Below are 19,836 nucleotides of genomic sequence, written 5' to 3'. Positions count from 1 at the left end.
CCCGAAGAATAGACGATTTTAAATACGCTCAATCTTCGGGGTAAAATCCCGAAGAGCTACCGATAAAAAATGCGGCCAATCTTCGGGGTCTCGAAAATCCGGAGACGAAGAATAACCGATCAACTTTGTGGTGAATCTTCGGGGTCAAAAAATACTTTGAAGATGAATATTATAAAAGATCAGCATATTTAATTTTTCAATAGATTTTTCTGCTATGAAAAACTATCAAACAAATAGAAATCCGATGTTATTAATTTCAATAAATTTATGAATGAATAATAATTTAATGAATAATACATTGTATTTTATATAAGTGACCGATATTTCCGACCAAAATTGAGGGATTTCCGAATAAGAATTCGTCCTAAAGATTGAAAGCCAATTAACAACTCTCTTATTGAAAGTTTTTAACAGTTAACTTAAGTAAACTATTTTCAAAGTAGATAATTATCAAATCTGATTGTCCCTAATCGTCTATTCTTCGGGATCCCTACCCCGAAGATTGACCGCATATGTCGAAACGAGAATGGAAATCGAGTAACAAGGAAATCACTCCTTTCGGTAAACGAAAAACCAAAAGGCCCTGTTATTCCCTTTTGGCAATTCGGTGAGAATGATTTCTTTCAATCTGCGTCAATGAAATTATTCCAGGGTGCAAAGCATAAAAAAACGAAGCGCACATTGCTCTAACATCACTTTAGTCATCAAAGAAATGTAAAAATTTTGATAAAATTAACATTTCTTTCTTTTGAATAGAATCATCTTCGATGATTTCATTGACGCAGATAGAAAGAAACCTACACCAGTGAATTGCCAATAAAGGAAATACCAGACCCCATTTTTGAATACCGTAGCTCGTACAGTCAATGTTACAGTGCTAAACGAGATACTGGATCCCTCAGATTTCTCCTGAAATCAAAATTTTTGAAATCGATATTATCATTGCTAAATTTAGTCACTTCTGGTTGAAGTTGATATTTTAGACATCAAAATCCAAATATCAGTCCTTTTAGCGACTAAAGGCCACGTCTAAAAGTCTCCAAATGAAATTGGCCAAGTCACGCTACCGCGTCCCTTGATTGGTCAATTCTCACGCGTCCATTTCTCGAACGAGCCATTTTTTCCTATTTCAATTCTTATTTTATTGAGTCGAGAAAAGCAAATGTTCCGTCGGCCGAGGTCACTTCTCAGGTCACTAGAGGTCGCTCGAGGTCAGATCACAAGAAGTTCAAGGTCAATTGGGACGCTAAATGATTCCGAAGTTGCGAAATTTGGCGCTATGAATCGAGACTGGTGGGATCAGGTCAGTATTTCATAAAATAATCTGGGTTCTTCAACCTGAGTCAGGGTCCTGTAACAGTTTCGACGAAAAGGTCATAGAATACGAATCTCTAAATTTCGCCTCTAGAATGGCCAAAACTCGCCCCTTCACAGTCTGAACAAGCTGCGAGTCGGCTACGTCCGCGATCTTCTGCGCAAAACCGTCTCAAACCCTCCTCCCGGGCTCCCACTTTTCGGAAAAAAGATCCTCGACGTCGGCTGCGGCGGTGGAATTCTAGCAGAAGGTCTTGCTCAATTAGGAGCAGAAGTGACGGCAATTGACGCTAGCGAAGAGCTCATTTCTGTCGCCGAAGAAAGAAGGAAGCGAAAAGGGATTGAAAACTTGACTTATTTGGATGTTCTCGTCGAAGATTTACAAGAAATTGAATCCAGATTCGACCTGGTAATGTAAATAGACTCGATTTGAATTGATTTTACGTTTTTTCAGAAGCTCAGAAGTTCTTGAACACGTCGAAGAACCGTGGGCCTTCGTCGCTTACTGCTCAAATTTGGTGAAAAAAGACGGCGACTTGGTGTTAACGACGATCAACAGAACGATACAGTCGCGAATTCTAGCGATAGAACTGGCAGAACGATTTGCTGGACTCTTGCCCCGAGGAACTCATGATTGGGATAAATTTGTGACGGTGGAAGAGCTGATCATGGATCTGAGGGAGGTTAAATTCAGAGTGGAGGATATAAAAGGTAACTCTCAATCGATAAAATTGTATAAAAAATGATCAAGGAATGAGATGGAATCCATTTACAAACGAGTGGCAATGGTCTAACTCGCTGGACGTCAACTATCTCCTCCACGCAAAAGATGACAAATCCTTCATGTCCTGATTCTCTTCTTCTTCCACTCCCCTCTTCATTAGCCTTTACCATACTTTCTCACTCATTCAATTTCATCCAGTTGTATAATCTTTTCCGCAATTTAGAATGACGGAAAATCCGTTCGCTCTGTTCAAGAAGCCGAAAGCGGACCCCAAGATCTTCCACGATGACGTTGTCAGGTCCGGGTTACATCATCGATCAGAATTTCCGTTTACTTCACAGTTGTCTAACTCGTCACAGGCTCTTCAAGATTACGCTGAATATGGAAGAAGAAATTCTTCCGGCAGTGCTGCTCCCAAACATGGTTGGCGAGGAGACGTTCTTCAGCGCTTTGAATCTGGAGGAAGCTATTTTACAACGCGCTGATTTGGAAGGTCCGGGAGATTACCTCCTCGGTGGGAGTGGAACACCTAGATCGGGAGACAGCTGGATGCTAAAGATGGTTGCCGTTATTTATTCGGTAAGGATGACGCGTCATAGAAACATCGTCAGCATTACATTTGCGATCATTCTTCATGTAATGGAAACAAGATGTTTCTATGTTAGGCGCATCTATCTCGTAAACATCCTAAGAAACGGCTTCCCCAGTCGATTCACATGTTAGCTCTAGACCTCGTCGCCTATCAAATTCGCCGCCGAGAGGGCTTTTGGCTCCGCACTTGGGAAACGCATGTCTACTCGTCGAATGCTAGCCGTCGCCATTTACAACGCCGCGACAAGCTCCACCCCTGTCGATTCAGGTGTCTCCAACGAGGCAGCTTGCTGGGCAATCAACGCAGCCGCGGCTTATGGACCAGCCATTGGGCTGAGATTCATTTGCTCGAGCTTCTCCGTTTCCATTTCCCAAACGAGCTTGACCGACACTTCCATGGTTTTGTTCAAAGCGTCGGAGATCTTTTCGGAATGGTCAAAAATCTATCTTCGATTTCACGTCCCTCTTATTCGATGGAATGCCCCATAAAAACCCTTTTCCAACAATGATTTTTGACCAGTCAGTTGGTAGTCCGTCTACTCGATGCGTTGCCTAGTCCAGTTCTCCCTCGCCGAGTCGAAGCTTTGCCCTTTTCGCCACATCTTCTCGAAGAATCCCTTCCCAGACGCATTTCAAGTCAACCCTAATCTCTACCCCTTCTTCAAGGACTTTGACAAGAGTTACAAGACCCGCAACGGGTTGGAGGAAGAAATTGGAATTATCCGCCACACGATGAGCTTGTACACTCAGAATTTGCACCGAATGATGAAGGTGGCTCTTCAAGACGATTTGAGCAGATCGGGCTTGTTGAAAATCCTCTTCAACATCCTCAACGACAACAAGGAAGAAGGCAACACGGCTTCAACGATTCGTGATCCCATGGGCAAACTGTCGATCAAGTTCGCCCAGAGTTTGTCGATCACGTCACTGCTTCTCCAAGCTGTGAAGGGATTCATCAAGAAGCCACTTTCCGAACTAAATATTCAGTCGGACTGGTGTTTCGCGGATCGACTGCGATTCGATCTTTTTACGCGTCAGAGCACTCTTCAGCCTGTTGAATCACGCGAGCTGTCAAATCAAGCACCGAACTTGGACGAGAGCATCTTTGATGAAAAAGCTGCCAGCTACGGAACACTTTTTTGGCTGCTCCATTTGTCCATGCGGCAAAGCCTTCATCCCGTCATCTCCCAGTTCAACTACCAAATGCAGCACATGATGCGGCAGCTCCAAAACCGCCTGATTGAGGCTGAGCGCGACGGAAACAATCGAGAAGCGCAAATGGCCAAGTTACAGTTACACTACTTAAACAATAAGATTTACACGCTTAACGCGATTCTGATGGAAAGCAACTTCAAATTTGCCTGCTTCTCATTCTTCCGCTTGACGATGAAATTCCTTATCAACGTGGCTAACGAAACGCCGGAGAGCCTGATGAGCATTCCCGAATTCGTTCTTGAAAATATCAACGATGTGATGGGACAATTGAGCCGTTTCGAAAAGGACTTTCTCGCCGACGCCGTGGACGAGGATTTCTTGCACACTGCCTATACTTATATCGTTTTGTACATGAAAGGACCCACCTATGCCTTCAACCCGCATCTACGAAAAGACCTCGGCCCTCTTTTAACCATCTGCACTCCTTTTGACCGGCGGCGCGAAGGAGACGGCTCCCATGCCGGATCCGTCCTAACCATGGTCGGCCAGCTGCGACACTCGGCGATCAAGAACTTCGAAGACAAATACGGACTCGCCAAAGCCGTCATTGGCGTTTTCTGCGACTGTGAACTTGTCACCGACGATGAAGGCTTTGATTCGAAGTTTACTTTCCGAATGCCGTTTTATACTGTTTTGGATGGGCTTTGGAAAATGGAAGAGTACAGGAAGGAAATTGTGAAGCTGTCGGAAGAGGCGCTGGATGATATGAGCAAGCAGCCGCTGTTTTTGAGATTCATAAGTTTGCTGATCGATGATACGAATTCGATGATGGGCAAAAGCATGGAAACATTTCAAGAAATCAGGTACAGATCATGGTCAAACCAATATCTTAAAACTTCCTAGAACATTGGAGCTAAAAGAAGACCGAACAGATGAAGACAAGGATCGACTAGAAAAGCTCTACCGACAAGCTTACAGTTACGTCGGTTTATCCCAAGAGACGCTGAATCTCTTTGGCCTCCTTTCCGAGGGTTGCCAGCCGCTCTTTGCCGATCCGACTCTCGTCTCGCGAATCGCTGAAATGGCGAATTTCTTCATGAACATGCTCGTCGGAAAGAAACGAAAAATGCTCAAGGTGAAGGATCCGAAGAAGATCAATTTCCGACCGATTGATATGGTCAAGAGTCTAGCGCTTTTGTACGTCAACATGGCGGATTTTGAAAACTGGAACAAGGCAGTTTGCGCGGATGAACGAGCTTTTTCGATGGGAATGATTGAAGAAGGCGCAAAAATTCTCCTCAACAGTAGTTTACCAGTACGTCTGGCAGTTGTGTTCACAAGATTAACATGATTTTAATTAGAGCGCACAAACAGTTGGGGCAAAATTCAAAGAGTTAATTCTCATCCTGCAAGACTACATCGAGGAGGAAATCGACTTCGAGGAGGAGCCGCCAGACGAGTTCTGTGATCCAATCATGGGCTCGCTCATGGAGGACCCCGTCGAGTTGCCCAAGTCCGGCGCAATTCTTTGTCGAAATACAATCGCCAGACAGTTGCTCGTGACGCCGATTGATCCTTTCAACCGACAGCCTTTGACACTCGAAGAAGGTAAGCCTTCATTGAATGAAGTTTGGGAATGACTATGGTTGAGGCTTCTTTCTGATTTGATCATCTGAGTCAAAACTCAAGATATTTCTTCATCCCTTTTTGAAAGAGTCAAGGTCGATTGAAAATACACATGGATAACTTATCAGGATTAGCACCGCATGAGGTGATACCAGCCCAGAATTTCGCATATTTTGCGTTTTCTAGATATCTTTTTTAGTGATTCCGCGGCCAGACCTGAAGGAACAGATAAAAAAGTGGAAGAGAGAGCAGCGAGAAAAGTATTCGAAGTCGCTATCAGAAAGGTAAACTCGTCATTGATAAGAATTGAAAATTGAGAATACAACTCCACTCAGATCAGTGACGAAGTCGGAAGAGTTGGAACACGCTCCAATGGATTGACGATAATTTTCTGATCTCTTTCTTTGTTCAATTTTCAAATTTTCTTCTCCTACCACTAAGTGCAATCATTTCTATCTAAAGTACCAAAATGCTTCACTCACAAGTGGAAGTGTCACGTGATATTTCCACTTCAAAAACAACATGTTCAGCAAAACCTATTCATCAAGGGCTAACGAGATCTTTTCTTTTAGACTTGTAGCTTCTTTGTAATTTATCAATCATCATGGTCAACATGGAGAAACTCGCCAAGATGCAGGTTTGATCCTTGCGTAAAAGAATAAAATGCGTGAGAATCTTTTCAGGCCGCTGCTCAAATCGGAGGCAAAGGAACTATGCGAAGAAAGAAGAAGATCGTGCACAAGGCCGCCTCCGCTGACGACAAGAAATTACAGAGCCAGTTGAAGAAGCTTTCAGTCAACCCGATCCCCGGAATCGAAGAAGTTAACATGTTCAAGGACGACGGCACCATCCTCCACTTCAGCAATCCCAAGGTAAATGTCAATGGCGAGACGTCGATCACTGAATCAGAGACTCTGATCAGGCATCCGTTGATGACGCCGAATGATTCCTTGAAGCGTCGCTTTTCAAGAAGTTTTAACGCATCGGTGTATTTTATGAGAGCAGACACTTCCCTGCCCTTTAATTTTCCCCGCTTCTCTCGCTCTCCATTTTCCACTCTTTCCTGAAAACTACGTTTAGGTCCAAGCTAGCCCCAACGCGAACACCTTCGCCATCTCTGGCTCCTCGCAGGTGAAGCAGATCTCCGAGATGCTCCCGCAGATTGTCTCCCAAATGGGCCCCGAAGGCTTCGCCGCTCTCAAGAAAGCCGCTCTTGGAGCTGAAGCACCCAAGGCTGACGATGAGGTTCCCGAACTTGAAGGTACGAAACTACCCCTTACTTCAATTTGACCGCTGTTTAGGCAACTTCGAGGACGCCAGCAAGGCCGAAGAAGCCGCCAACAAAGAATAAAGAGTTTAAAGCACCCATAAGAAGAGAGATAATCCCCCTACTGCAAGCTCGCCAATGTTAGAACAATATATTCTATTACCACCCTGTGTCTGCCTCGTCCAATAAACTATTCAGACACCAAAAACGCCAACATGAAATCATCGAAAAGACAATTTCATAAAGCTTCATTCTTGATTTCTTATTTTATTCATTATACCGCGATTATCATCAGTCAGAAATGAGAATCATGGTAGAATTATAGAATTACATAAATTGAATAATCCAACAGCAAAATCTCTGTAACCGATCCCAAACAAAAAGAACAGTAGAGTACCTCAAAATAGGCCCAGGTTTTCCGTGTCGTAGTCGGCTGGCCTCGGCATCCTGAGTAGAAAGCCTGTGTCAGGTCCTTCGATGAAAAGCCGAGTAGCTATTCGGGATTTAATATCGATTTGAATAGGTTAACTTGCGCAGGCTTTGCTTTATTCAAAGAGTATGACTATTTCAATTATAGACAAATGTCGAGCGGGTCGGCTCATCAGCCCGTCGCGCTGACAACATCGCGTTCGAGCGCGCTCCTGGCCTCGACATGGCTTTCTTTGTCCGTCGCAGATGTCACGTTAGACGAGAAACTGAAGACAGTGACTCCAAAATCCCTCTTTCTCCGCCTTTGCGAGCAGCTTGCACGACCCGAGCAAGAATTAGAAAAGGAAGACCAAGAAGATTTGGAAATGATCAGAAGAAGAGCCGTTTTCTTGATCTTGAGAATCTGGGCGAGACAGAAGTGGAGCTTTGACTGGCTTCATAAAAATGTACCGCTGAAGGATCAAGCGCACTTCTTCAGGGACAGGGTTCGAAATTTGATTGACGATCAAAAACACCATCTTGAGAAGCGTCTCATTGACAAAGTCCATCGAATTCTCGTGACGAGGAAAAACATGATTATCATAAGCCGCTCAATTGCCCGTGAATTCATACAGATCATCATCAACCGGAATTTTTCTTGGTTGATAAAGTTGAAGAACACATAAGCTTGATTGATTTAATCACTCAATTTTTTTACGAAAGACTGATCAAAAGCTCTTGAAAGAGCCTGAATGAAATTATAATCATTACGATAGTTTTTATGAATAAGAGAGTCAGGATTAGTTCAGCTTGAGATAATACAGGGGTGTATAACCGGCTATCATAAAGCACTTATCGACCGGCTTTTTTTGCCGGTTGTCGAGCGTTGATCTGATAAATTTTGAGCTTTTAGTTAGTCTCAAAGTCAGAAAGAAATTACCATCATGATTTGCCGGCTTTTGAGGATTCTGGACTCAGGTGCTTCTCGATAGTAAATTAGATCAATTTGAAAATTCGGATAAAAACCGGCTAATTTAATCTCGATAATTAAGACTTTTAAGAATAAAGGGACTGCCCGAAATCTATTTGTTCGAACTCTGAAAAGAACTTATGCAAATTTATATTCGAAAGGAATTGAGGAAGATGCGAACGCTCTTCTTTCAGGAACAGGGCTTCCGAAGCTTCCAAAAGGCTTTAACACTGTTTTTTTTTAGGTTTACTCCCACTTTGTCCCAACCGCATTCAAAATCCTTAGTTGTAACCCCCATACTTCTATATATTTTCTGAAAGCCCAGACTCTGCTGCGTGTCCTCGTCTGGGTCTCGTGACCTTGGTGAGGTCACATGAACTCGAATGACTCGTTCGAAAAGAGGTTATGCCCAAAATGGCCTATTTTATGTGTAAAACTGTAAAAATTTTCCACGACTCTGGCTAAGGAACATCCTTATATAATATTGTTTTAGAATCCCTAGATGACGAGGATCATTTTTACTATTGATCATAAGGGGGTAGCTCGTGCCCTGAGGCGAATAAAGGGCGTCTGAAAAAGTGGGAGTAAACCTAAAAAACAGTGTTTTTATGATGATTTTCTATTCGCGCAATCTTTTGAGTCGGAAGATTCTTTTGACGCTTAGTTTTTGATCGATCAAACTCAGGAGGGGAAGTGAAAAGAGCAACTGCTGGTTTTGCGTCAATTCCAATCGAACTAAATGTATGGGTCACTTCTACCGTAGAGTTGAGCAGTTTAGGGAGATAGGAGAATCTGAGCGATAATTCGTTTTTAATTTGCATGACTTCAAAGCCCATCCAGACCATCACTTATTCGCAAATCTTTTCAAATTGCGATGGGAAGTGCAGGTTGGCTTGAAGCGTCACTTCGTTCGTAAACCACCAGGGCCGGTGGTCCCGACAGGTTCTAGCGGATATCAACGATTTGCCGGGTCGCTTCCGCCAGACTGGAGCGCGCAGAACGAAATTTACGACAAAATGGGAAAGAAAGAAACGCTCCAAGCGAACATTGACAAGCTGAAGAAAATGCAGAGCGAAATCCGGTGCGCGATTCATTTGCCTTCCGAAGAACAGCTGATTGGCGACCTCTGGGAAGGAGAAGAGCAAGCTAAAGGGTTGAAAATTCCACTTGGCGAGCTTCAGGCGCAGATCTCTTACGAACTAGCCGAGATTTCGATGCTGCAATTGAAATTTAACGAAGCAAAAACCTACTTTTCGAAAATCGAGGAGACGCTTAAAACGATCGATGAAAAGATCTTCATTTCCTTCGACGCAAGAAAACTCGACGGATTCTCCAAAGCATGCAATTCTGTCTTGGCAAAACGATCCGGGCAAGATACTGATCCTTACAGTTCTAAATCCGCGCAGGAACTGGCGGAAATCATGGCGGAGGGAATACCGGAGATGAATGAAATGGCGAGACAGAGTGTCCTGGAGAAGATAAAATCCTCTACGGGCAGAGGAAAAGCTGTCCATCTTCGATCGGCGAAGGTGGCAAATATGTTGTCTAACGTCCCTGGGGTCGGGAACCCACCACAATATTTCGAGGAGGGGAGGGGTTTCCCATTTTGGTTGGTTTTTGGTGGGTTTTTCATTTGGTTGGTTTTTGAGGGGTTTTAAGGGGTCTCTGGTGGGTTTTTGGTGGGTTTTTTGGGGATTTGGTGGGTATTTGGTGGGATTTTTTTTGTCCTATCCAAGGTAAAGAAAAAATGAATATTTTTACATAAATATAGTTTTATTAATAGAAAAATAATGATGAAATTCTTTATTTTTTTAAACTCTTGAGGACTTTTTCCATCTCTTCGCCATAACCAAATTGAAGAAATGTTTCAACCGTTTTTGTTTTCAGTGACTCCCTGTCCGAAGAATAAAATTTTGAGCAACGGGCAAAGACACGCTCTTGGCAGCTGCTTGAACAAACCGATCCACGAAAAAGCTAGATATTATTCTTTAACGCTCAAAGAAACAACCTCACCAATCGTCCAAGTTTCGCGAGCATGGGAAACTTCAAATTGTTCATCACCCAAAAATGATACCTCCATTGATTTTCCGGAACCTTGTCTTGCTTCATCACCTTTTCGACTAAAAATCGAATAAAGTTTTTCATTTCAACTAGGCTTACATTTTTCGTATTCGGGAAGCGAGGGAGGAAATCGTCGCATTTCTTCCATGATATCAGATGAAACGACAGTGGAATTCGTGCTCTCTTGACTGTCCCGCAAGGCAAGAGCTTTTTTAAAATCACTCAAATCTTGAGAAGATTTTTCAAGATTTTTCGGAGTCTTTTCTGCACATTCCAGTTTTTTGCTCATCAGAATAGCCCATCCTTTAGCTCTTTCGGTCCATCCTTTTACGCTGTCTTTTCCATCTGGAATTAAATTTCAATTTTCAAAGTATATTTTACCGGTCGGTTACAGCGAGATCGGCAATCCGCATTTTTGCACCTTGCATATCCAGTCTTAACGTCATTGTGGTATAACTCATCAAAAAGGCAAGCTTCTGTAAAATCGACGCGGGCTTTCTCTATCGATCTTGATGTAACAGATCTCCAATCACCATCTTGGCGACCATAAAGAGCCGCTTCAAGCTCTGAAGGCGGGCTATGCTTCGTCCGTTTTCTCGGAAGCATCAACAATCTGAAAATTTGCGTTTTAGTCTTCTTATCTCTCAAATAAAATCGTTTATGAAAGTTAAATATAAGAAAAAACAAATCTAGAACAATTACCTATTTTGATAATCAAAGTGCTGGTTCTCGAAACTTTTCCATTGAGAAGGGAGCACCATTCCATCACCGGTCGAATATGAATCCGTCGAATATGCACCGAAATCATAAAAAAAACCCACCAAAAACCAACCAAAATCATCAAAATTCCCACCAAAAACCCACCAAATCGCAAAATTCGAGGTGGGTGAGGGTCAGGCTGAAAACCCACCAAAAATCCCTTAAAAAAACCCACCATAACCCACCTCAACATGGTGGGTTCCCGACCCCAGTAACGTCCTTTCCATGGGGAGCCTGCCGGACGGTGAGATTCTCGCTGAATCGAGGACAAATCCAAATTACATCAACAAGACCTTCGAAATCATTCAAAGCTACGTACTTGGCAAAGAATGGCTCAACAAGGTTCACAAAGATCGTATTAAGGAGCTCGTTCGTCTTCTCATGCTCGGCCATCGAAAAGCCTCATCCCTTTCTGATCTTCTTTCGCACCCAGTCGCCCGCGAATTCCTCTCCGAAAGAGACTTCCGCCGTCTGAACTCACGAGTGGAAATGGAATTGACTCCTGCCGAGCCAGACGTGGACATGGACCTTGGAGGCAAAAACGACGACAGAAGCAAGAGTAAAATCCGCGAGCAATTCAACGAAGTCGTTTCTCCCCGAGAACTGCACAACATCGTCGACAAGATCAAAAAAACTCAACATGCGTGGCCAAATCAACTTGCAAATCAGAAGCGCAACGCTGTGCGAGATCGTTTCCATCGTTCAGCCTCACCATCGTCTTCTCGCAGAGGCGTTCTTTTACAAAGAAGAACAGCTGGTCGCACTGAATCAATTCGAGGCAGCGCTGAATTTGGTCGAATATCTGCAGCGATTTTTGAAAGAAAACAAGGAGCCGTATTTTACCGAGCAGTCGTTGAAAATTGAACAGACCCGGATTTTGATGATTAAGTACTGTTTCGAGCGAAAACCAGCGAGGGAGATAGAAAGCGGAATGATCAAGAAGATACAAAGGTAAGATTTGAGATCAGTGACGAAAGTGTGCTATCTTGAAATTTGTTGATAATATCAACTTGATATTACAATTGTAAATGGTTCATCTGCTTTCCCCCAATTCCTATCACTAAAGCTGGAAAGTTCAGCTGATAAACGAAAGCGTCATACAAGAATAGTATGATATTCGATGAACCATGTTCTATGTACTTGGTTCTTGTGTTATATCGGAATAGGCATCATCCAAGCCGCCATTTTCAGCTTGAAATAAATGTCTTGTTATCTCATTTTCACCATGTGGAACTTCATGGTAAAGCAAACACTAAACTGATGATAACAACATGTTTATCACCGGTTTCTTTGATATCTACCGGCTGCATCGAGTCAAATCGTGACGATGAAATCTATCGATCATCTTTCAGAACCATCAGCGATATCATCCAGCTTCAATCAGGCTCAAACCGTGAAAAAATGATCGAACCAGGCGAGGACTGGCTTCAACTCGGCATCGCAATTCTCCTCGACGAAACGAGCTCCTGCCGATTCGACAAGTACAAAGATCCACTTTTGGCTTTTGCACAGAAACTGTGGAACATGACGAATCGATCTGGCAGAGCGGAAAGAGACCATCGCGGCGGCATTTATAGGAAAAAGTCCAGACATTTTTATTGAAAAAGGCGAAATAAATGTCTCGGAATAAATTTATCGAACTTTTTCAAAGAACAAATGAAGCAAGAATCGTCTGGCTCGAGCTCTGCAGCTCTCTCCTCGACGGTAAGAATGACACGACAGACTACCGCCGCGCTGTCAAACCAAGCAACATCGTTACCCTCTCGAAGTATCTTTACAACCGGGAATTAATTGAAATCATGCTCACGTTCATTCTTCATCTGAAACGGCTTCATTCGGGCTCCTCCATTGGCTACGCAGTTCTGGCTCCAGTGGAAAAGCTTCCTAGAGATCTTCCAAAGGTTAATTTTAAACCTAAAAATAGCGTGGTCTTTTTATTGCGTCACACATTTTTTTCAAACGTTACACATGTGTGCACACAATCGGTTTATCTAAGATGATCATTTTTATGAGATAGCCTATCTCAGATAGGTAGACATCGTCATAATTTATGAGAATAGAAATGAAAACGAGACGATAGAGTGACATCGATTTTGATAAAAAAATCATCACGTGGAAAATAAAAGTTGTAGAATTTCAAATTTCCTAATCATCTCCTTCTAGCACATCCCAAATCCTGTAGCAAATGTCATGGCCATCGAAGATTCAGTGGACCTTCTCCTCGAGACTGGAATGGAATACGATAAATTAGACCCCACGAGAGGTAGACTATCCAACTAATCAATCCTATGATAGCATCATGGGTTTAAAAAAGGGGGAAGTTCAAAATCTATTTTTAGAGGGAAAGTTTTTCGTCATCAAAGCCGAGGTTTTGCTCCAAACTGGAAAGCCCAAAGAAGCACTGGCCTTGTTACTCGATTTCCTCGGTAAAAAAGCAAGTTGAAATTCATCCAAGCAAAATTCTAGCGCGCTCTTGCCACAGAATGACGGGCGTCCACCCCATTTCCGAGTCCAAGCCAAAATACACTACTTACTGCCCGATCAAATTCTCCGAATTTCTTCAAAAACGCTGCTCCAAAATCCTCCTCAAATTGATCGGCGAATGCTTGGAGCGAATTTCGCACTTCACAAGCGCGGCGATTGCGTTTTTCTACGCGGACGAGCATTCCAAAGCCCTCCAGCTTGTGAACCACTCGGAAAGGTGGGATGGAATGATTGAGTGGTACGACTGCGTCTGGTCCATCGATTTGCTCGAGTTTTTGCGCTAATTATCACCGAAAGGGCTTGACTAAAAAGAGAGACGAAGTAAAGGCACTCATTCAAAGCACAAAGCTCAATCCATATGGTTCAAAGGAAATCGAGTTCGAAATACTTTACTTTTAAACGATTAATTTGATTTTCCTTGATTTGCTGGCAGGGCAATTTCCTCAAATTACTTCCGTTCAGTAAACTGTGAAAATTATTCTGAACTCAACAAAAAAGAAACGACAGATGGACATCAAAAACCGAAAAACGCTTTTATTTTTGCGCAAACTCTGGCGACTCCATACATACTGCTGAATGAGCCCTTTTTTAATTACGTTTAATTTAACTGCCAGATTGTTGATTATAGATTCTTTTCCCGACAATTATTTTCTTCGAAGTTTGAAGTTCAAACGTAATTGAAGCTTTAAAGATATAAATTTAAGAAAAGTTGGATTCGTACGGAAGTGGCTCGGGCTGCTGTAGTTCTCCGAAGATAGAAATGTCGGTGGAAATTTTTGTAAGTTAATTTTATTCAGCTTTTACGGTGAAAAATGAGAAAAATTTACATTTTCCGCGAATTGTGGACGCCTTTCGCTTTATTAATTGGCGCAGAATTCATGATAATTTTCGGCTAATTATGTGAAATCGAAGAAAATCGAATATAAATTTCCATCAAATTCATCTTATTTGCGACAATACCCTTTTATGACTGTTTTTGCGATTGCCAAATTTACATATGAACGTTGAAAATTGTCAAAAAATGATAAAATGAATAATTGATTTTCAGGCCCTGGTTGGGTTGCTTTTGCTGATCGCTGGAATCTGCGCCTATTTCTTCACTCGCAGCTCGAAGGGAAGCGACATCGTTTTCGTTGGGCTTCAGCAAGCTGGAAAAACGACGCTGATATCGAAACTGCTGAATTCGGAGAAGGATTTTCTGACAGCCACGTCGATCGTAAGCCTCTATTTTGACACTCTGGCTTACAAGTTGTGCCTAGAATCTAGGCGTAAAACATGTCATCGTCTTGATCTTTTTGACATTTTCTTAAATCTTTTGACGCAAAGGGTGGATCAGAACGCTCATACGACGACATACTCGATTTACTAAGAATTCCGAAGTTCAAACTTATCTGCAATTTTTAGGGAGCAAACATCGCCGCATACAAACTCGAGGACTCCAAGACCATCCAACTAATCGACATTCCCGGCGCCGACCGACTGCGATACAACGCCATTCAAAAGTTCAAGAGCTCCGTTCGCGGGATCATCTTGGTCATCAACTCCGAAAAAGTGCAAAAAGAAATTCGCGACGTCGCGGAGCTGCTTTTCAGCTTGTTGACAGACGAAAAGATCAACTCGTTGAAGCCAAAGATCTTGATTGCTGCCAATCAGCAGGACTGTCCTATTGCCAAGGAAAGGGTTATTTTTGAAGGCTGAGAAAGATAGAGATAGAAATATAACGAACTGAGTAGAACTTTTTAAAGAATATTGCTTCTTCTTTGAATAGCCAAATGTATTTTATATGATATAATTGGCCAAAGAATCATTATCCGGATTAATTGAAACGGAAATTTTAATTGAGTGTGAAACGCACTTTTCTTTCAAGAAGAATCCCAAAGGATTAGGAATATATACCCTCTTAAGTCCGGAGTAAAGATTCAAGAGCTACTGGAGAATGAACTTACCCTCGTTCGAAAAACACAAGGAGCGGCCCTTAGGGTAAGTCAAAGTTCGTTGGAACATAGATCGACATCTTGTGATCACTGAAATCACAAGGGGTGATCCGGGTGATCGAGTTTTTCTATAATTAAAACATTGAAATCGGAGCATGAATTGACTTTTTGGCGTAGGACACGAACGATGATGAGCGCGTCTCGGTTTACTTGGGAAAGAAAAACTCCGACAGTTTCAAGTTTGCTGATTTGCCCATGAAAGTTGAAGGTTTGTCAGTTCATAAAAGACTGTATTTACCGTTGTTAAACAACGATTGTTTTGAATCCGGCACCTAAGTTAGTGGCCCTAAGTCAGGGCTCTGAAAGTGGCCTTGTCTCAAGAAAGCAGCTATGCGATTTTCAGGACTCTGACGCAGGTTGCCGAGATTAGCTCATACTTAAAAGTATAACTAGGAGTAAACACGCAACGTCAGTTTTATTATACGGGCGTTCTTTGAGGCAAAAAATAGACATTGTTTATACCCAATAATGACGTTAAAATTGGTGGTATAAAGTTTAACAATTCCTTTTGAACAAGGGCAGTTTTTTTCGAGTGTTCATCCTTGTTTTAGTACACGAATGCTCTGGAAAAGAAGGAAATCTAGACGCCGTCCGAAGTTGGATTCAATCTTGCGCTTAGAATTCGAAAAATAGTCCTCATAAGGTCTTGCTGTCTATTTTACTAGCTAATATACTTGTTTCTTCACTGTGCAATAAACACAGCCTCGTTACTAAATCCTGATCCTGTAAGAATGCGACAAGTGATTTCGGAAATTCTGAAAGCTGGATGGAAAAGTCGTATTTCAACGGGAAAACGCGTCATTGTCGACTTTTCTTCGCCCAATATTGCCAAGCCCTTCCATTTGGGACATTTGAGGAGCACCATTACGGGACAATGTGTCTGCAATCTTTTGGAAGCGAAAGGGCACGATGTTGTTAGGGTCAATTATTTGGGAGACTGGGGAGAGCAATTTGCCAAACTGCTTTTTTGCAGTGGAGAATTTAGGAAAAGGGATCGAAGGCTTTGATTCAAAGCGATTTTTGAACGGACGTTATTTCAAAATTGTTGTTGAGATTGAAACAGGTAGATTTGGAACTCTGAATTACCCTCATTATCATTTCAATTTTTCTATTTTTGATACAAATTGTATATTTTCAACGTCAATGATATTGCTTGCCAGTAATCGTTTCCCATGACAATTATTTGTATTAAATTCAAGCTTAAAATAAACCATCTGCTTGCTCATTATCTTAAATTCAGAATTTACTCAATTTACTCTCTGCTAATACTGTTTATCAATACCGTATTGACAATACGTAAATAGTTTTGAATTGAATTGTTGAAAATATTGACTTCAGACCTGAATCAGGGTCAGAAAGATCTTTAATAAAAATTCCAATAAAAATCGGTTTTTCATTAAAGATCTTTCAGGCCCTGTCTCAGGTTTTGTATACAGGTTTTCGAACCTAGTCAAAGTCTTCAAAGCAAACTATAGTTTTTTTATGTTCAAACTTTCTGACCTGAGCTAAAAACGAAACCGATCAAGAATGGAAATACTGTAATCTCACACTGTAATACGTCAAACAAGCTCATAATCGATCCTGAACATAGAAAGCCGTCCGGTCGAGCAATTAGCAATTGCGGATTTGGTTTCACTTTACGTCAAAGTTTCCCAAATTGAGCGGGAATCCGAGATCGCGGCGGAAATTAAACGCGCCGCGGGCCGACTATCATCTCAAGAGCATGAGGCGATGAAATTCCACTCACAAGGCACTGGGTCATATGGAACTCTATTTTTAATTCGCTGACTAGGAGACTTCATTCCAAAAAGTTGAATCTTGAACTTTGCGTCAGTACATCATATGAGCCAGGGATTGAGTCGTCAAGATGAGTGAAGAAAATTACAGGAACGGGCATGAAATTGTAAACTGTTAATATTATCGGCGGAATATTCAATTCGCTACTAATCGATTTGCATGAGTTCAAAACATCATAGGACCTTGATTGATGATCAATCTGGTCATAGGATTTTGTCTTTTTCATTTGTTTTGATGATATTTTCGAAGATAGAAAGCCATATTTATTAATCTTATCCTAACAGGGAATGTCTTACCGTAACCCTGATCTTTAACCTAAACATCAATCCATCCTGTAATTTCTATCCCCGAAGAGGAAGCAGTACAACCTCTTTGATGTGAATTTCGATCACTGGGAACGAGAGTCAGGCTAGTCTCAAGTTATTTTATAAGACCTGTCTAGACTTTTTCCTTGAAGGAATTATTATCGGAGCCTTGAAAAGATGTGGCTTCTCCTGAAGATATTTACCGGCTACTGAGGAAAGTTGGCCACAGCTGCTCTTCTTCGGAAATGAACAAAGATGTGATACTTCGTCTGAAGAAGTGGAACCCGTCTTGGGCAATGGCTGGCAATAAGAAATCGAGGAAAAAGAATATGAAGCAGACACATCATGAAGGAATGGGAAAAGAAAAGATAAAGCGTAGAGGAAAAAGCGCAGCATAATTTCTACTCAATATTTTCATTCCAATGAAAAGTGAAGCTTCTCTCTGCTGGTCGAACTATCTATCTATCACGTGATGTGCTGACCGCCATTAAACGATCAGAATTGTACTCCGCGGATGTTTTATGTTACATAACAGATATGTCGCAAAAAGAACATTTTCATAAACTCTGCTCGACGCTGGATTATTTTGGCTACCCCGATGTGGCGGAAAAGATAGATTTTGTCGGGTTTGGGAAGCTAGAAGGAATGTCAACTCGTGCTGGAACGGGTTTATCGCTCGAGTCCGTTGTTCAAGAAGCACTGGAATTACAAGCAGAAACGATGGAGAAGCAAAAGTCAACGTATTTGAAGCACAATTTTGAGCAGCTCGATGATCTGACAAAAAAGAAACATGCAGCTTGGTTCGTAGCAGCGAGTGTATTCAGGTACTCTTTTTTTTTCTACAGTACACTGTAACCACTGTAGCAAGAATAGTCAAGAATGACAGTAAAGGGAGATTCTCTCCTGGTGTTATTGAAGGAAAATTTCTCAAAAACGCATTTTTAAGCTCAAAACGTCAAAAAGATCTGAAGTTTAACTGGCAGCTCCACCTTAAAAACGATAATGGAATGTACCTCCAACGAACCTATTCAAAAATTAAAAATCTACTGTCAAAAAATAACGCGAGAACGCGACAGATGGTGATTACTGATGACGCAGATTTCAGGCAAGGGTCTTTCTTCAACCCTCTTTTCTTGTTAAAAATTAAAGGAAAAGTGTTGACCCAAAGTTGAAGCGCGTTCGCTTTGGAACCACATTGGCGAGAGCTGCTAGAATTTTCAGCAAGCTACTCGAACGCCCGGGAAAAGTCAATAAGCGAACTTGATGGCTTTATTCTCCTGCAATTCGGATTGCGACTGGGCCAACTCGCACATAAAGTGATGTCCAAAGATGAAAAATGGATAGAACTCGATCAGAATTCAAAAGAACTCTACGAAAGAATAATACTTTTTGAATGTATTTTGCAAATTTTTGAGGACTTGTTGAATATTCTCGGCTATAAACCGACTGATCAATTTTAAATTTAAAAGATGTTTTAATAAAAAAAATATTTTTTCCTCGTTATTGCAATTTTCTTCCTTGATTTCAATCAAAAAGACTTATTTAATATTTTTTCCATTTATTTTAGTAGAAAAGAACAGACAGGAAGAATGTTTATAAACAGAAATTCAAGTGGTGACATGTTTTTTAAGAAGAAAAGGCAGCATTCTGAATTTTGAATTTTTTTTTTTGAATTTTGACAGAAGAAGTCTTTTCATCGGAGAAGATGTCGGTAGTGAGTGTTCCAGTTTTCCTCGACGATTTTTTTGAGAATGAATCGGTGGAAGTTGGCGCATTCTTTGTAGGGGGTTTCGACAAGGAACACGGATTCCGGGCTTTGTTGAAAGGCTTCGAGAAACATTTGTCGGGAGAGTTTTCCGCATTCTCGTTGGCTGATTACTTCTGTCTTGCAGCCTCGGCACGGTCGGCTCATGTAGCCAGGGAAAGCCTTGATGGCGAGGAAAAGAACGGTGAAGATTTTAAAGTTCATTTTATTTTGATTTTTCGATTTGATTGTAGTGGAAGAGTTGATAAATAATTCATCCGGGAGGTTTTTATATACAAAAATCGAGCGTGAGAGATTGTAGAGGGCGGTAGAAGAGTCAGAAGGTGGTTCATTAGCGGGGCTAGAGAGGGTGCTCTTCTTTCTTGATGACGTAGCTTGATGAATTTTTGTGTGTTCTTTAGCCTTTCTAATGGCTATTATAATCTTTCCGGAAAATTTTTTATATATGACCTGTGTAGGAGATGTCTTCTCTGGGCGAATCAGAACTATGAGTAAAATTTTTAATGAAAGGGAAGGACAAATAATCTCTGCAAAATTGTAGATGTCAATCCTAAAGATCAGCTTTCAGAAAAGTCTAAGTTGACATTTCGTGAATCATGTTTTTCCACGAGTTTGT

The 19,836-nt window shown here is 41.7% G+C and overlaps 8 protein-coding genes across 8 annotated transcripts; all 8 read left to right on the top strand.

Moving 5' to 3' along the window:
• Positions 1 to 1,093: 1,093 nt before the first annotated feature.
• Positions 1,094 to 2,231, top strand: LOC145696514 (ubiquinone biosynthesis O-methyltransferase-like). The gene is made up of 4 exons (XM_081773560.1): positions 1,094 to 1,303; positions 1,409 to 1,728; positions 1,769 to 2,025; positions 2,066 to 2,231. The coding sequence occupies exons 1-4, from the start codon at positions 1,163 to 1,165 to the stop codon at positions 2,164 to 2,166; spliced, it is 819 nt and encodes a 272-aa protein (XP_081629686.1). The 5' UTR covers positions 1,094 to 1,162; the 3' UTR covers positions 2,167 to 2,231.
• A 31-nt stretch (positions 2,232 to 2,262) lies between these two features.
• LOC145696077 (uncharacterized) lies at positions 2,263 to 3,133 on the top strand. Its single transcript, XM_081773063.1, has 3 exons — positions 2,263 to 2,336; positions 2,398 to 2,617; positions 2,768 to 3,133. Exons 1-3 carry the CDS (start codon positions 2,263 to 2,265, stop codon positions 3,116 to 3,118), a joined length of 645 nt encoding a protein of 214 aa, XP_081629189.1. The 3' UTR covers positions 3,119 to 3,133.
• LOC145696076 (ubiquitin conjugation factor E4 A-like) lies at positions 3,134 to 5,949 on the top strand. Its single transcript, XM_081773062.1, has 5 exons — positions 3,134 to 4,647; positions 4,688 to 5,099; positions 5,146 to 5,392; positions 5,610 to 5,694; positions 5,746 to 5,949. The coding sequence occupies exons 1-5, from the start codon at positions 3,173 to 3,175 to the stop codon at positions 5,789 to 5,791; spliced, it is 2,265 nt and encodes a 754-aa protein (XP_081629188.1). The 5' UTR covers positions 3,134 to 3,172; the 3' UTR covers positions 5,792 to 5,949.
• Positions 5,919 to 6,885, top strand: LOC145696078 (transcription factor BTF3 homolog 4-like). The gene is made up of 4 exons (XM_081773065.1): positions 5,919 to 6,047; positions 6,094 to 6,282; positions 6,491 to 6,671; positions 6,712 to 6,885. The coding sequence occupies exons 1-4, from the start codon at positions 6,015 to 6,017 to the stop codon at positions 6,759 to 6,761; spliced, it is 453 nt and encodes a 150-aa protein (XP_081629191.1). The 5' UTR covers positions 5,919 to 6,014; the 3' UTR covers positions 6,762 to 6,885.
• Positions 6,886 to 7,258: 373 nt separating this feature from the next.
• Positions 7,259 to 9,964, top strand: LOC145696118 (uncharacterized). Its single transcript, XM_081773108.1, has 4 exons — positions 7,259 to 7,575; positions 8,182 to 8,249; positions 8,896 to 9,664; positions 9,943 to 9,964. Exons 1-4 carry the CDS (start codon positions 7,259 to 7,261, stop codon positions 9,962 to 9,964), a joined length of 1,176 nt encoding a protein of 391 aa, XP_081629234.1.
• On the top strand, positions 9,792 to 13,761 carry LOC145697339 (uncharacterized). Its single transcript, XM_081774528.1, has 6 exons — positions 9,792 to 11,826; positions 12,228 to 12,452; positions 12,527 to 12,776; positions 13,039 to 13,138; positions 13,215 to 13,301; positions 13,342 to 13,761. Exons 1-6 carry the CDS (start codon positions 11,516 to 11,518, stop codon positions 13,641 to 13,643), a joined length of 1,275 nt encoding a protein of 424 aa, XP_081630654.1. The 5' UTR covers positions 9,792 to 11,515; the 3' UTR covers positions 13,644 to 13,761.
• A 287-nt stretch (positions 13,762 to 14,048) lies between these two features.
• Positions 14,049 to 16,331, top strand: LOC145697338 (signal recognition particle receptor subunit beta-like). Its single transcript, XM_081774527.1, has 6 exons — positions 14,049 to 14,137; positions 14,408 to 14,575; positions 14,764 to 15,033; positions 15,265 to 15,339; positions 15,471 to 15,561; positions 15,905 to 16,331. Exons 1-6 carry the CDS (start codon positions 14,120 to 14,122, stop codon positions 15,970 to 15,972), a joined length of 690 nt encoding a protein of 229 aa, XP_081630653.1. The 5' UTR covers positions 14,049 to 14,119; the 3' UTR covers positions 15,973 to 16,331.
• Positions 16,332 to 17,888: 1,557 nt separating this feature from the next.
• On the top strand, positions 17,889 to 19,554 carry LOC145696858 (putative arginine--tRNA ligase, mitochondrial). The gene is made up of 3 exons (XM_081773960.1): positions 17,889 to 18,279; positions 18,402 to 18,560; positions 18,630 to 19,554. Exons 1-3 carry the CDS (start codon positions 17,993 to 17,995, stop codon positions 18,913 to 18,915), a joined length of 732 nt encoding a protein of 243 aa, XP_081630086.1. The 5' UTR covers positions 17,889 to 17,992; the 3' UTR covers positions 18,916 to 19,554.
• Positions 19,555 to 19,836: the final 282 nt, after the last annotated feature.

The sequence above is a fragment of the Oikopleura dioica genome, chromosome 2, assembly GCF_907165135.1.
Source record: "Oikopleura dioica chromosome 2, OKI2018_I68_1.0, whole genome shotgun sequence".
In the NCBI taxonomy this organism is placed as follows: domain Eukaryota; kingdom Metazoa; phylum Chordata; class Appendicularia; order Copelata; family Oikopleuridae; genus Oikopleura; species Oikopleura dioica.
The sequence above is the reverse complement of the archived record's forward strand: the minus strand, read 5'-3'. Positions and strand labels throughout refer to the sequence as shown.

What these genes read in the sequence shown, in the direction of transcription:
- LOC145696514 (XM_081773560.1), top strand. Translation starts at nt 1,163, where the DNA reads ATGTTCCGTCGGCCGAGGTCACTTCTCAGGTCACTAGAGGTCGCTCGA. An exon ending in ATCGAGACTGGTGGGATCAG is followed by an intron (nt 1,304 to 1,408) that starts GTCAGTATTTCA and finishes TTTCGCCTCTAG; the next exon opens with AATGGCCAAAACTCGCCCCT. An exon ending in CAGAGTGGAGGATATAAAAG is followed by an intron (nt 2,026 to 2,065) that starts GTAACTCTCAAT and finishes AAAATGATCAAG; the next exon opens with GAATGAGATGGAATCCATTT.
- LOC145696077 (XM_081773063.1), top strand. Translation starts at nt 2,263, where the DNA reads ATGACGGAAAATCCGTTCGCTCTGTTCAAGAAGCCGAAAGCGGACCCC. An exon ending in TTCCACGATGACGTTGTCAG is followed by an intron (nt 2,337 to 2,397) that starts GTCCGGGTTACA and finishes AACTCGTCACAG; the next exon opens with GCTCTTCAAGATTACGCTGA. An exon ending in TGGTTGCCGTTATTTATTCG is followed by an intron (nt 2,618 to 2,767) that starts GTAAGGATGACG and finishes TGTTAGCTCTAG; the next exon opens with ACCTCGTCGCCTATCAAATT.
- LOC145696076 (XM_081773062.1), top strand. Translation starts at nt 3,173, where the DNA reads ATGCGTTGCCTAGTCCAGTTCTCCCTCGCCGAGTCGAAGCTTTGCCCT. An exon ending in GAAACATTTCAAGAAATCAG is followed by an intron (nt 4,648 to 4,687) that starts GTACAGATCATG and finishes AAAACTTCCTAG; the next exon opens with AACATTGGAGCTAAAAGAAG. An exon ending in TCGAAGTCGCTATCAGAAAG is followed by an intron (nt 5,695 to 5,745) that starts GTAAACTCGTCA and finishes AACTCCACTCAG; the next exon opens with ATCAGTGACGAAGTCGGAAG.
- LOC145696078 (XM_081773065.1), top strand. Translation starts at nt 6,015, where the DNA reads ATGGTCAACATGGAGAAACTCGCCAAGATGCAG. An exon ending in AGAAACTCGCCAAGATGCAG is followed by an intron (nt 6,048 to 6,093) that starts GTTTGATCCTTG and finishes GAATCTTTTCAG; the next exon opens with GCCGCTGCTCAAATCGGAGG. An exon ending in TGAGGTTCCCGAACTTGAAG is followed by an intron (nt 6,672 to 6,711) that starts GTACGAAACTAC and finishes ACCGCTGTTTAG; the next exon opens with GCAACTTCGAGGACGCCAGC.
- LOC145696118 (XM_081773108.1), top strand. Translation starts at nt 7,259, where the DNA reads ATGTCGAGCGGGTCGGCTCATCAGCCCGTCGCGCTGACAACATCGCGT. An exon ending in CCGCTGAAGGATCAAGCGCA is followed by an intron (nt 7,576 to 8,181) that starts CTTCTTCAGGGA and finishes ATTTGTTCGAAC; the next exon opens with TCTGAAAAGAACTTATGCAA. An exon ending in TGCGAACGCTCTTCTTTCAG is followed by an intron (nt 8,250 to 8,895) that starts GAACAGGGCTTC and finishes AAGCCCATCCAG; the next exon opens with ACCATCACTTATTCGCAAAT.
- LOC145697339 (XM_081774528.1), top strand. Translation starts at nt 11,516, where the DNA reads ATGCGTGGCCAAATCAACTTGCAAATCAGAAGCGCAACGCTGTGCGAG. An exon ending in TTCCTAGAGATCTTCCAAAG is followed by an intron (nt 12,777 to 13,038) that starts GTTAATTTTAAA and finishes ATCTCCTTCTAG; the next exon opens with CACATCCCAAATCCTGTAGC. An exon ending in TAAATTAGACCCCACGAGAG is followed by an intron (nt 13,139 to 13,214) that starts GTAGACTATCCA and finishes ATCTATTTTTAG; the next exon opens with AGGGAAAGTTTTTCGTCATC.
- LOC145697338 (XM_081774527.1), top strand. An exon ending in AGGACTGTCCTATTGCCAAG is followed by an intron (nt 15,034 to 15,264) that starts GAAAGGGTTATT and finishes TACCCTCTTAAG; the next exon opens with TCCGGAGTAAAGATTCAAGA. An exon ending in TTTGCCCATGAAAGTTGAAG is followed by an intron (nt 15,562 to 15,904) that starts GTTTGTCAGTTC and finishes TCCTTGTTTTAG; the next exon opens with TACACGAATGCTCTGGAAAA.
- LOC145696858 (XM_081773960.1), top strand. Translation starts at nt 17,993, where the DNA reads ATGTCGCAAAAAGAACATTTTCATAAACTCTGCTCGACGCTGGATTAT. An exon ending in GTAGCAGCGAGTGTATTCAG is followed by an intron (nt 18,280 to 18,401) that starts GTACTCTTTTTT and finishes CGCATTTTTAAG; the next exon opens with CTCAAAACGTCAAAAAGATC. An exon ending in ACTGATGACGCAGATTTCAG is followed by an intron (nt 18,561 to 18,629) that starts GCAAGGGTCTTT and finishes CCAAAGTTGAAG; the next exon opens with CGCGTTCGCTTTGGAACCAC.